Below are 12,432 nucleotides of genomic sequence, written 5' to 3' on the forward strand. Positions count from 1 at the left end.
CAGGATCAAGTAGCTAAAATTCACAGGGATAACATGTGACCCTGAAAGCACAGATGGAATATTTCAACACAGGGTTTGCTTACTTTTTGTACTTTTCTATCCAGGCTTTCAGAATTATGTGTTAAACAAGCATATAACATTCACTTTATTTACTCTTCTCTTTCATCCACTATGAACCACACCTCATAACTGTTAAGCTAGAACCTTTTTATACACTTACGTTCACACTGATTTGTGCTGGTGGCTGTTGCAGGTTGCCATTCTCTCTGGTTATATCCAACACAGCAGTGGTCACAGGTTTCCCCACAAGTGTTGTGCTGACATACACATTGATACCTGGATATTTAAGCAATTCTTATTTATTTGATTATTTTTTTCCATTTTTTTCACTGTTCCCAGAACACAGTGTGTTCACCAACCCATGCATGCACCAGTATTTCTTCAGCATTACACTTTACTAGAATGTTCTTCTATAACATATTAGTGCAGCTTCACACATTTTTCCAGCACAGGAAAACTTCTTTTATTTACTTAACAAAATATTTATTTTGTGTATTTTGTTTTGTTTATTTTTTACCTTTCAACACAAAGATAACCAAACACTTAACAACAACACATATAGATAAAACAAAGACTAAAAAATGCTCCCCCCAAAAGCAAAAAGAAATCACAGCAGCAAGAAACAACCACAGAAAATAAATCAATAACCCCCCATCTGCAGCAATAATAATCAGGCCAGTCCCTACGACAAATAATAAATGTACATAAGTCTGACATTAGAAACCACAACATTCAAAAACTAATGGGGGAACATTATAACTTTCCAGGACATTTAGTTGCTGACCTAAGAGTTGCTGTTCTCTTACAATGGAATTTCGAAGGGAGATTAGGAAGAGAGACTGCTGAATTGCAACTGATAATGAAGCTCAAGACAATGCATCCACCTGGACTGAATCGAGACCTAGGTTTCCTGTCTCAACACCAGGGGCCAGCTGTGGCCAGGAGGGCTGTTACATTTACTGGGCCCTCAGACTGGGTACCTGACCCAGAATTATAGGTCAAGTCCCATGCTCTCTCTAAACTCTGGAGTCCTGTGAGCAAAAATTATACTTTCTGAGCTACCGGCATTAAAGTTGTGAGCAGGTGATTTGGCTACTGTTCTATGCTACTGCATAAATTAGTTTGCTCCGGAGCCATCCTTCCTGAGCTAAGACAAAAATGTGTGAGCCGGAGGCTAAAAAAAGCTGTGAGCTAGCTCACACTAACTCAGCTTAGAGGGAACACAGGTCAAGTCCCTTAGGGATTCTCCTCAGATTTAGTTGTTCTCATCACCATCACCCAGCTCAATCATGACACCAGCTTAAACCCACTCTACAGTCCCACAGACCTTTAGGTGTCACCTCACTCAAGCCTGTTGCACCAGCCTCGGCCCAAGGGTTGTTGCTCCACACCCGTCTGTCCATTCCTGCACCTAGGGCCTGAAATGCCACTGTTTCTGCAGCCTTTCCAGGTCTCTGTCCATCACACTGGCCCTCTAGAGATCTCCTGCTCCTGAGCTCCATCTGTCCCCACGTTGGTGCCACCTTGCTCCCACCCTACCAGTGCTTCTGTCTCCAGCCTCTGGCTTCCTTCTGTGCCTGATCCTGGCTTGTTACTTCTGCTCTCCTGCCACCTACCCTGTCCCAGCTGTCAACTGCACCTTCTGCACTACACTTTCCCCCTTTCCTGCCGGCTTCTCACCACCATTTATTGTTGCAGCTGCTGGCATAGGCCTGCCCCCACCCAGGCTGTGTTTTCTTTTGGCCTGGACACTGGAGCCACTCCAACACCACTCGGGTCCAGTGGGTCCTGCCATGTGGCTACAAGTGCCTTTTGCCAGCTTCAGCTAGTTGGCCAGTATTATGAACTGAGGTCGAGGCAGCTCTTAAACAAGTGATTTCTTTTATTCAGCTCCTAACTTAACACAGGACAACTTACACACAGAACAAGCTAACTTTATACGTTTTGAACAGGGAGAACCACACCCCCTAAACAGATAACAACCAACCAGAGAACGGTGCTTAGGACCAATAAGAATTGTTTCCGCTGAAAGTCAATGTCTCTCTGGATTGGCCTATCAGTGGCACTGACCACTCCGGTCTCGTATTCTGTAATGCTGCACTTCTATGGAGCTGGACCTAAAGCTCATACCAAACAATGATAACTGAATACATAACAGCCAGCTGTGACTTTTCCTGAGCAGGAAAGATCTGACCAATGTGGTGCAATGCACTCTGCGTAGGGCTGCCTTTGAAAAGTGTTTGGAAATTTCAAACGGTACAGAATGCTACTGACAGGATGTTGACTGGGGTGCGCTGTAGGCATGATATTCTAGTCTTGGCCCTTCTAACCATGTGTTTCTGGGCACAATTCGAGCTGCTGGTGTTGACCTTTAAAGCTCTATATGGCTTGGGAACAGCATACCTGAAGAACTGCCTCTTACAAACCTGCCCAACTACTACAATTATCTTCTGAGGCCCTGCTTCAGGTGTCCTTGCTTTGAGATTAGGTGGATGGTACCCCTGGAAAAGGGCTTCTTGTTCACGGCACCAAACTCTGGAACTCCCTCCTGATAGAACTCGCTTGTTCCCTTCCGTGGCTGTCTTTTGCCAGTGAGTGAAGACTTCTGTGTTTCAGCTGGTGTTCTCTCAGTGATCCTACCTTCCTACCCTGTCTGTACTTTAGCTTGCTTTTCAGTGTTTTAATGATGTGTTTTATTTGCTTTTAATGGTTTTTAATATGTGTTTTTATTATTTATAGTTCTAATCTGTTAGCCGCCTTGGTGGCCCTGATCAGGGCAGACAGGCGGGGTATAAATTTTATAAATGAATAAAATAAACATTGTTGGGCGAAAGGGAAAAAAGACTGTTATTTTTTACCATTTGCACAGTAGTTTTCAATGTACAAATTTTTAAAAAGAAAAAATATATAGTAGCAAAAAATATTACAAAATATTCCCTTTTCCACAGTGCAATTGATTTCCAACTCAGAAATAGTAACATGCCAGAAAACTAGGAAATTGTTATTATTTTTACAGCCACAAACCAGTAGTTCTGAAAGCACAATTCTTTAGATTGCATGGCAAGTTTCCTTACCTGAATGGGCTCTGGTCACTTTTTGAATCACAGACATCAGCATGTCCATTGCAAGCACATTGTCCACCAATGCTGATGTCTTTTATACTGTAGTAATACTGGACAGCAGAAAGGAGATTTGAATGTAATTAGTTGAGTGGATCTCAACTAATTGGTATGTTCGGTCAATGGTTATGGATTCTACCCCCCGGGAATACTATATTAATGACTAGAGGTACATTCTCCCTGCCCTGGACAGCCCAGGCTAGCCCAATCTTGTCAGATCTCAGAAACTAAGCAGTATCAGCCCTGGTTAGTATTTGGATGGGGGAGACCACCAAGGAACTCCAGGCCACAATGCAGAGGCAGGCAATGGCAAACCACCTCTGAACATCTCTTGCCTTGAAAATCCTACAGGGTCACTATCAATTGGATGTTACTTGACGGCAGGAACTCATTAGCATAATAGGCCATACCCAACAGCAGAAACTCATTAGCATATTAGGCCACACCCCATGCCTTCCCTTGGCTTGCCCGGGCACCCCACGGCTGCAGGGAACCTGGGAAAGCCAATCCTTGGACAGGCCAGGGAAGGCATGGGGAGGCCTGCCCCCCTCTGAGTCACTGGGGGGTGTCACTCTCCAGGCCTTCCCCTCTGTAGCCACACACACATAGGTTTTGGCTGTAGTGGGTGTGGCCAACTCTGAAGCCAGCCGGAACACCGTTCCTGTGCGTTCCTGCCCAAAAGTAGCCCTGCTTGATGGCACTTCCCACCACTACCAGATATATATTCTCCTACAATGCATTCAGCTTATAAACTGTTTTTTTTTCAATGTTAGATTTTTATGGACAAAAGAAGGAAAGTGCCTCAATTGTACACAGGTATTCTGTAGTGACAAAAATTAATAGCCCTAGTTGAAGTGAAGGGACGTGTTAAGGAGAGGAAAGGCCCAACTGAGCTGGTATCATGCAAAAAAAAAAATTGCACAGGGTGGCAGTAACAAGGACAGCTTTCCCTCTGCATTATGGCACTAATCAGGACAGGCCAAGATAATGTCTTGTCTCATTTATTTAATTTTTTAAAAAATCTCAAATTGTTAGTCATTCTCCTGGATTATTGAATTATTGACCTTGCTCATAATGGTTTTTTCAATATAACACTGTCAATATTCAGACTTACATAAGACTAATACTACAATTCTACGTATGCTTATTTAGAGGCAAACAGTGGATTTATATTGAGTAAATATACAAAGGATTGGGCTTTAAGCCATTTGCAAGCATTACTGAATGGTGTTCAACAGAGAGCTTAACCTTGTTAACTCAGAAACACTCCCTGCCACCAACACATGCATTGCAGACAAAGTTATTTGGACTAAATCAACACAAATGACAATATTTATAGTCATTTCTATGTACACTTAAACAGAGAGTAAGACTACTCATCCTTCCTTAACAATACTGATATACAATAAAAGAGGGGGGGGAAGCTGCCATTAGGGATTGTTTTAAAGTAATTTTATCTAGACAGATTATTTAATATTTTTTATGAATTTACTATTTATTTTTTTTTTGTTGTGAGCTGCCCTGAGCCCGCTTGTGGGATAGGGTGGGATATAAGTAGAATAAAACAAACAAACAAACAAACAAACAAGAGAAGCCAAATTTGGTATTGTATTTGCAATGAGCAGGAAAGGCAAAAAGCTGTGTCTGTGAGGGAATTTCTACACCATATAGCTAATTCACATGAATGCTCCCCCCATCCCAAGTTTAAAATTCCATACAATGGAGCCATTTAGAGCTATACTAGATGCTGCGGGGGGATTAAATGGGGGGGGGACAAAACAAGTTTAAAATAGCTGAGATCTCATGAGATTAACTAGTAAGATCTCAGCAGTCATTCTGGATTACTTAGGAAACACTCAGCAGTCTCATTTTGAGATTCAAATACATAAATTGGGGGGGGGGGAGAATTGGGAAGGCAGGACAAACAGAATGGAGATGGAAATGAAGAAAAATAGGAAAATTGAGCAAATGGGAGCTGGTGAGCTTCCCTATTTGTCAATAATGTCCAAAACAAGGCCTTGCAATGTTCCACATCATGTAGAATATCACATGAGCCTGCTGCTCATTCACATGAATCCTAATTTCTACTCTGAGAGCATTTACTCACTCTGCGAGTCACTGTGGGATCCCGTTGAGCTTTAGATATCAAGTGTCCAAGAAGAGTATTGGTTCTGAGGAAATGTAATCGGATATTTGTTGCCTTAGTAAATTCTCTAAGTGCAGAAGAGTGGGTGAAATTATTTGCTCCTGGACGACCATTAACCAATGATATCACAATCTAATTAGAGAGAATGAGAAAATGTGCAATTTTTAAAAAATAGACAAAATAGTACCAAGCAAAATATAGATCTGTACAGTGTTAGGCCACTGGCACCATTTATACAACCATTACTTAATACAGTGGGTGTTCCTGGACAAGCACGGAGCAAGGGTTGCTAGGCAAGGCATGGTGGCTGCATTCTTTACTAGATACATTGGTACATACACATGAATGTACACAGGGAACTAATAACCAGATTTATTTTTTATCCTTCTGTTAATTACAAATTCTGGAGGTGGTTTGTATCAATTAAAGCAAAAGAAATATCATAAATCAGCAGCAAAAAAACCACCATAAGAACATAAGAGAAGCCATGTTGGATCAGGCCATCCAGCCCAACACTCTGTATCACACTGTGGCCAAAAACCAGGTACCATCAGTAGGTCCACCAGCATGGCTAGAACTCCAGAAGCCCTCCCACTGTTGCCCCCCCCCAAGCACCATGGATACAGAACATCACTACCCCAGTCATAGTGTTCCATCTATACTTTGTGGCCAATACCCACTTATGGACCTCTGCTCCATATGCTTATCTAATCTCCTCTTGAAGCTGTCTATGCTTGTAGCCGCCGCCACTTCCTGTGGCAGTGAATTACACATGTTAATTACTCTTTGGGTGAAGAAGTACTTCCTTTTATCTGTTCTAAACCTACTGCTCATTAATTTCATTGAGTGTCTCCAAGTTCTTGTATTGTGAGAAGGGAGAAAGTAGTTCTTTCTCTACATTCTCTATACCATGCATAATTTTGTATGTAAACCTCTATCATATCACCCCTCGGTCATCGTTTCTCCAAGCTAAAGAGCCCTAACCTCTTTAACCTTTCTTCATAGGGAAAGTGTTCCATCCCAGTAATCATTTTAGTTGCCCTTTACTGCACTTTTTCCAATGCTATAATATCTTTTTTGAGGTGCAGTGACCAGAACTGTACACAGTATTCCAAATGAGGCCACACCACTGATTTATTTTGTTGTTGTTGTTCAGTCGCACAGTCGAGTCTGACTCTTCGCGACCCCATGGACCAGATCACGCCAGGCCTTCCTGTCTTCCACCATCCTCTGAAGTTTGCTCAATTTCATGTTCGTTGCATCTATGACACTGTCTAACCATCTCATCCTTTGCCGTCCCCGTCTTCTTTGACCTTCAATCTTTCCCAGCATCAGGGTCTTCTCCAGTGAGTGCTCCCTTCTCATTTGGTGGCCAAAGTATTTGAGCTTCAGTTTCATTATCTGCCCTTCCAGGGAACAGTCAGGGTTGATTTCTTTTAGGATTGACTGATTTGATCTTCTTGCAGTCCAAGGGACTCTCAAGAGTCTTCTCCAGCACCATAGTTCAAAAGAATCTATTCTTTGGCGCTCAGCCTTCCTTATAGTCCAACTCTCGCAGCCATACATGAATGTTGGCAATTTGATCTCTAGTTCCTCTAACTCTTCGAAACCCAGCTTGTACTTCTGGTAGTTCTCTATCCACATACTGTTGAAGCCTAGCTTGTAGGATCTTGAGCATGACCTAGCTAGCGTGTGATATGAGTGCAATTGTGCGATAGTTTGAACATTCCTTGGCATTGCCCTTCTTTGGGATTGGAATGTATACTGACCTTTTCCAATCCTGTGGCCACTGTTGCGTTTTCCACATTTGCTGGCAAATTGAGTGCAGCACTTTAACAGCATCATCTTTTAAGACTTTGAATAGCTCAGCTGCAATACCATCACCTCCACTAGCTTTGTTGTTAGTGATGCTTTCTAAGGCCCATTTAACTTCACATTCCAGGATGTAATACTGGTTGATTTGTTTTCAGTTTCCTTCCTAATAATCCCCAGCATGGCATTTGCCTTTTTCATTGCTGTTGCATAATGAATTGACACTTTCAGTGAGTTATCTATCACAACTCCAGGATTTCTCTCCCGGTTGGTCTTTGCCAGTTCAGACTCCATCAATTCAGTCCTACCATAAAATCTCCCACTATAAAATCAGAGCAATTAACCTAAAGGAAAGAACACCAATTAACAGCATACCATAGCAGCATACACACTTGAGTGTGGTGTACTGCAGGGAGCAATCCTCTCACCAGTGTTGTTTAACATCTACGTGCACCCCCTCGCCCAGTTGGTCCAGGAGTTTGGGTGTCACCAATATGCAGATGACACCCAGCTCTGTGACTGCACAGACTCTACCCCAGAGAATCCAACTGGAGAACTAGAGGCTGTGGCTGGTTTGTTGCAGCAGAGCTGGTTAAAACTCAATCCAACGAAGATGGAGCTCCTGTACCTGAGTTGGGGGGAATTGGGATGGGGAGTGGGCTGCCCACCCTGGATGATGCACCACTTGTACTGGCCCAGAAGGTGTGGAGCCTGGGAGTGATTCTGAATGCCTCACTTTCTATGGAGGCCCAGGCCACAGCAGTTGCCAGGTCTGCCTTTTTCTACCTCCAGCAGATTAGGCAGTTGCCCCCCCTCCCCCCCCAGGACTTGGCTACGGTGACCCATGCAATGATCACTTCCAGGCTTGAACTTGCTTTACACAGGCTTGCCCTTGAGACTGATCCAGAAACTTCAGGTAGTCCAGAATGTGGCGGCATGCCTGCTGACAGCATCACCTGTGCGGGCATACATTCGGCTGGTATTGTGCCATTTCCACTGGCTACCAATTGAGTACTGGATCCATTTCAAGGTGTTGGTATTAACCTTCAAAGCCTTACGCAGCCTGGGACTGACATATCTGAAGGACCGCCTCTTCCCATATGTCCCCCGAAGAGCCTTGTGCTCACAGGACCAAAACCTACCGGTTACCCCTGGCCCAAAAGACAACCACTTAGCCTCAACAAGGGCCAGGGCTTTTCCGCCCTGGCTCCAGCCTGGTGGGAATCAGCTCCCACTGGAGATCAGAGCCCTGCGGGACCTTCTATTGTTCTGCAGGGCCTGCAAAACGGAGCTGTTCCGCCAGGTGTTCGGGTGAGGTGGTAGGCGTCTACCTTAATTGGCCTCCCTGATTCAGTTCCCAATCTGCTGAAAGGGCCCATTTGATTTCATCTTGTGGCTCTAACAGATTTATATGAAACTGTCGCTACCTGTGTGACTTTTTATTGTTTATTGTTTTAATGATTTTCATGTGATTTTATGTAACGAGTCTTGGACTCAGATTCCTGTGATCCGCCTTGAGCCTACTTTGGATAGGGCGGAATAAAAATCTCAAAATAAATAAATAAATAAATACAATATTTGTAGGACTGTTTAAGACATCCACCACCTTATTTCAATGCCCCAAGTACCTCATTAAACCCTGGCCTTAACCTACATGTCCTCCTGATGTAGTGAGCCCTCTTTGTGTTATTCCTTTGGAGCAGCCTATTGCCATTACTATGCCCAGAACAAAAAATCTGGAACTGTTGCCAAAGCAACTATGCTGTTCTTAGTCCCTCTGGTGCTGGACTTTCTGGGGCCAATGCTACTGCTGCTCCAGTAACTACTGGGTTTTCTTTCTCAATGGCAGCAAATCAGACCCTTGAAGACAGGTACTCCCAGGATCAGTGGTCTCTCCCCAACCCTCAGATGAAGCAGCGGCCACTGGCTACAGTTGTTTCTTTGACCCTTTTGCATAGGCCCAACTGTTTCTCTGTTTATCCCAACTTCCCAATTATTGTCCTAAATCTACGTTTCTCAGCAAGCGGTGTTTCCATGAGGGATAGTTCTACTGAGAGGAGCATTTCCAAAAATTAGTACAAGTTGACAGATTTGGCTGACAGTATAAACTCAGATCAGGATAACCAAATCCTTCTTCATTAAATTACTTATATATTGAAGGCTAAACCACAAATATTCAAAAGGCTGCAGCTGCCTAATCTTCCAAACTATTTCTGTGATAATAACAATCACAGTTTCACTTAACTGCTAACTGCAAATGAGGCCTTTTGATTAATGGCTCTTTATGACAGCAAGAAAATACAGATTATTCTGGAATTCCCCCCTAAGCAGGAGCAGGTTTCTTTTTCTGATGATTAAAGAAAATGCTTCAAAGCCCTTTTTAACAAGACTTCATTGTACAATACTAACAATCTGTAGTAGCTCAGAACTCAGTTCTTGGAACTATGCTCTTTTAGGAGCATGCTGAAATCGTTAATCCATGCCAACACGCATTTATTAGTACAAGAAGTCTCACTGAAAATGCTGTTTTCTATTCAAAGAAAGCAAAGACAGCTGTGAGTGACTATGACAGTGAACATAAGCACATGTGGTGTGCAAAGGAATGGAGGAGGATGTTTAGTGGGAAAGAGGTCTTTCTGTTCCCAGGGCTGTAGGCTTCAAATTCCAGAACTCATCACTACAGCAGTCCCTTGGCTATTGAGGGAAAAATGTAGAAACTGAAGATTTATACTACATAACTTTAAACTTTGCATTGTTTTAAATTTTGTAATCCATCTTAAATCACAGTGAAAAAGACGGACTATAAATAAATTAAATAAATACAAGTAAAGTAAATAAGATCCTTGGGTGGGGAGAAAACCTATTCAGGAACCTGAATATTCTGAGCGGCCATTTCTCACTCACCTAAGAGGAGCAACAATTACTTGTTTACTTTGTTTCTACCCCAGCTTTCTCCCCAATGGGACGCAATGCAGCTTACACAATTCTCCTCCTCTCCACAACCACCCTCTGAGATAGGCTAGGCTGACAGTGTGTGGCTGATTAAGGTCACCAAGCCCGTTTTCATGGCATGGCATGTACTCAAATCTGGCTTCAGGCCAGGATTTGGACCAGAGACTACTTTGGTTGCCTTGGTTGATGGCCTCTATCAAGAACTAGACACTGGAAATGTGACCCTACTAGACCAATGTGACCCTACTAGACCAGAGATATGGGCTGCGATGTCACCAATATGCAGCTCTACCTTACTTTTGCACATAATTCCAAGCATTATGTTAATGTTCTGAACCAGTGCCTGGAGACAGTAATGGGCTCGCTAACTGTGAACAAGCTGAAACTTTATCCTGACAAGACAGAGGTTCTCTGGGTTAGTAGAAAGGCAGACCAGGGACTTCAGATCTTGACTGTCTTGGATAGGGTTATACACCCCTTGAAAAGCCGAGCTCACAGCTTGGGAATGCTGCTTGACACAGGAGTCACCTTAGAAAACCAGGTAGCTTCTGTGGCTCCAAATGCATTTGCCCTACTCTGTCTGGTGCATCAACTGTTCCCATTCCTGGGTCAGTCAGATCTAGCCACAGTGATCCATGCCTTAGGTACATCTAGACTGGACTACTCCAATGCACTCTACCTGGGGCTATCCTTGAAGAGTGTTTGGAAGCTGCAGCTACTGCTAGTCTGGGCCAGCTATCAAGCACACATGTCCCCAGTACTACAGCAATTACACTGGCTACTGAGCTGCTCCCAAACCCAATTCAAGGTGCTGGTTTTGTCCTTTAAACCCCTACATGAACTGGGACCAGGATATCTAAAGTACTGTCTTCTCCCATATGTTCCTACCTGGAAATTAAGATTGCAAGGAGATGCCCTCCTGACTGTACCACCAATTAATGACACTTGTTTGGTGGGTACATGAGAGAGGGCCTTTTCAATGGCAGCCCCACAAATATGGAACAACCTCCCCAGGGAGGTGTGCCTGGACCCCTGATTGTTGATCTTCAGGTGTGCCTGGACCTCACATTGCTGATCTTCAAGAGGCAGCTGAAGACAGTTTTATTAAGGACTGCATTTTGATTGATTCAGCTTGTTACTATTACTGCAGTTCTTATGTGACTTTTATGGGTTTTATAATAGTCATTTTTATTGTGCTTTTTATAACGTTTTATTTGTAAAGTAAACTGCCTTGGATTCCACAAGGGAGAAAGGTGGCTAATAAAGGTTTTAAATAAATTAATAATAAGCATTCATTGTTATAACTGTTATCCTGTACTTACCTCACCATTTTCTAAAGGCACAATCCGGGAATATTCTGTAGTGCATATGACATCATCATCCTTTCTAACACGAACATTAGCCTCCTTTCCAAAATGTTCCCAGCAGTCTGTCTTAGAATCTAATTTTAAAATTATAATCATTTTTTAAAATAATTTATTTTAAATAATTTAAAAATCTTTATCTCTGTTTTATAATATGTTCTAATGGAGCCATCAGAAATATGCAAGATATCATCCAGGCATAACAATTAGTCAGGTACCAACTTCCTTTAGCTTGATCTTATATCAACTGGGACTTTAGAAGTTCTGTTAAAGAAATCTTTTTTAAAAACTAGCTTGACTACTGCTAAGAGTTCTCTACAAGTTCATAATGCTGATGCATTTTCAACTGTTCTCAAAATGTTATATTTGTTTTCCTTTAAGACGTGAATACCAGCACTCAAGTTGTACAAACTGATGACTCATTGTTAAGGCTCTAGTGAACTTTGCAGTCTTTGCGCTGGGCATAGGACACATCTCAGGGAGATTCCTGAGCCCAAGAAGTACAGAAGCTGTGTGATCTCTGTACTCTGAACAAGCCTAGGTAAGTCCCCACCTGAATGAAAAAAATTTAGGCAGAATTCCATTATATACATTTTGTAAGCCCTTTCCTTCCTTCACCCATTTAACTAGTCAATGAGCTTCAGTGAATGTGCGCATGAGGAAGACACTAGGAAAGAGCAGGGCAGGCAAGGGGCTGGTCACACAATCAAAGGATGCAAGAATCTTTCCTGCCTTCCCCTTCCCACCACCTGTAGTAGTTCCACCTGGCTACCTGGACGATCAGGAAAGTGTTGCTGGGGAAAGGGTATTTAACCTTTTCCTGCCATGTCATTTCAACAATTTAAATTGCCCCTCTGAAGCTACAATTCATACTGCAGGAGCAAAAACACAGGTACAAGACACATAACTATCTTCTTCCTGTGAAGTTAACAGCAGCTTCGCAAAGGCAATTTAAATCATTTAAGAATCCTGGGAAGAA

General features: G+C 42.8%; 1 protein-coding gene across 1 annotated transcript in view; it reads right to left on the reverse strand.

Moving 5' to 3' along the window:
* LAMA3 (laminin subunit alpha 3) overlaps positions 1–12,432 on the reverse strand; it is a 169,607-nt gene that overhangs the window by 127,607 nt on the left and 29,568 nt on the right. Inside the window, exons 4-7 of the mRNA XM_015420742.1 lie at positions 11,412–11,530; positions 5,287–5,457; positions 3,135–3,232; positions 221–336 (exon numbers count right to left, since the gene is read on the reverse strand). Coding sequence (XP_015276228.1) covers positions 221–336; positions 3,135–3,232; positions 5,287–5,457; positions 11,412–11,530 — 504 coding nt within the window. The remainder of the gene's footprint in view (positions 1–220; positions 337–3,134; positions 3,233–5,286; positions 5,458–11,411; positions 11,531–12,432) is intronic.

Source organism: Gekko japonicus, unplaced genomic scaffold (assembly GCF_001447785.1).
Source record: "Gekko japonicus isolate JY-2015 unplaced genomic scaffold, Gekko_japonicus_V1.1 scaffold1602, whole genome shotgun sequence".
Classification (NCBI taxonomy): Eukaryota; Metazoa; Chordata; class Lepidosauria; order Squamata; family Gekkonidae; genus Gekko; species Gekko japonicus.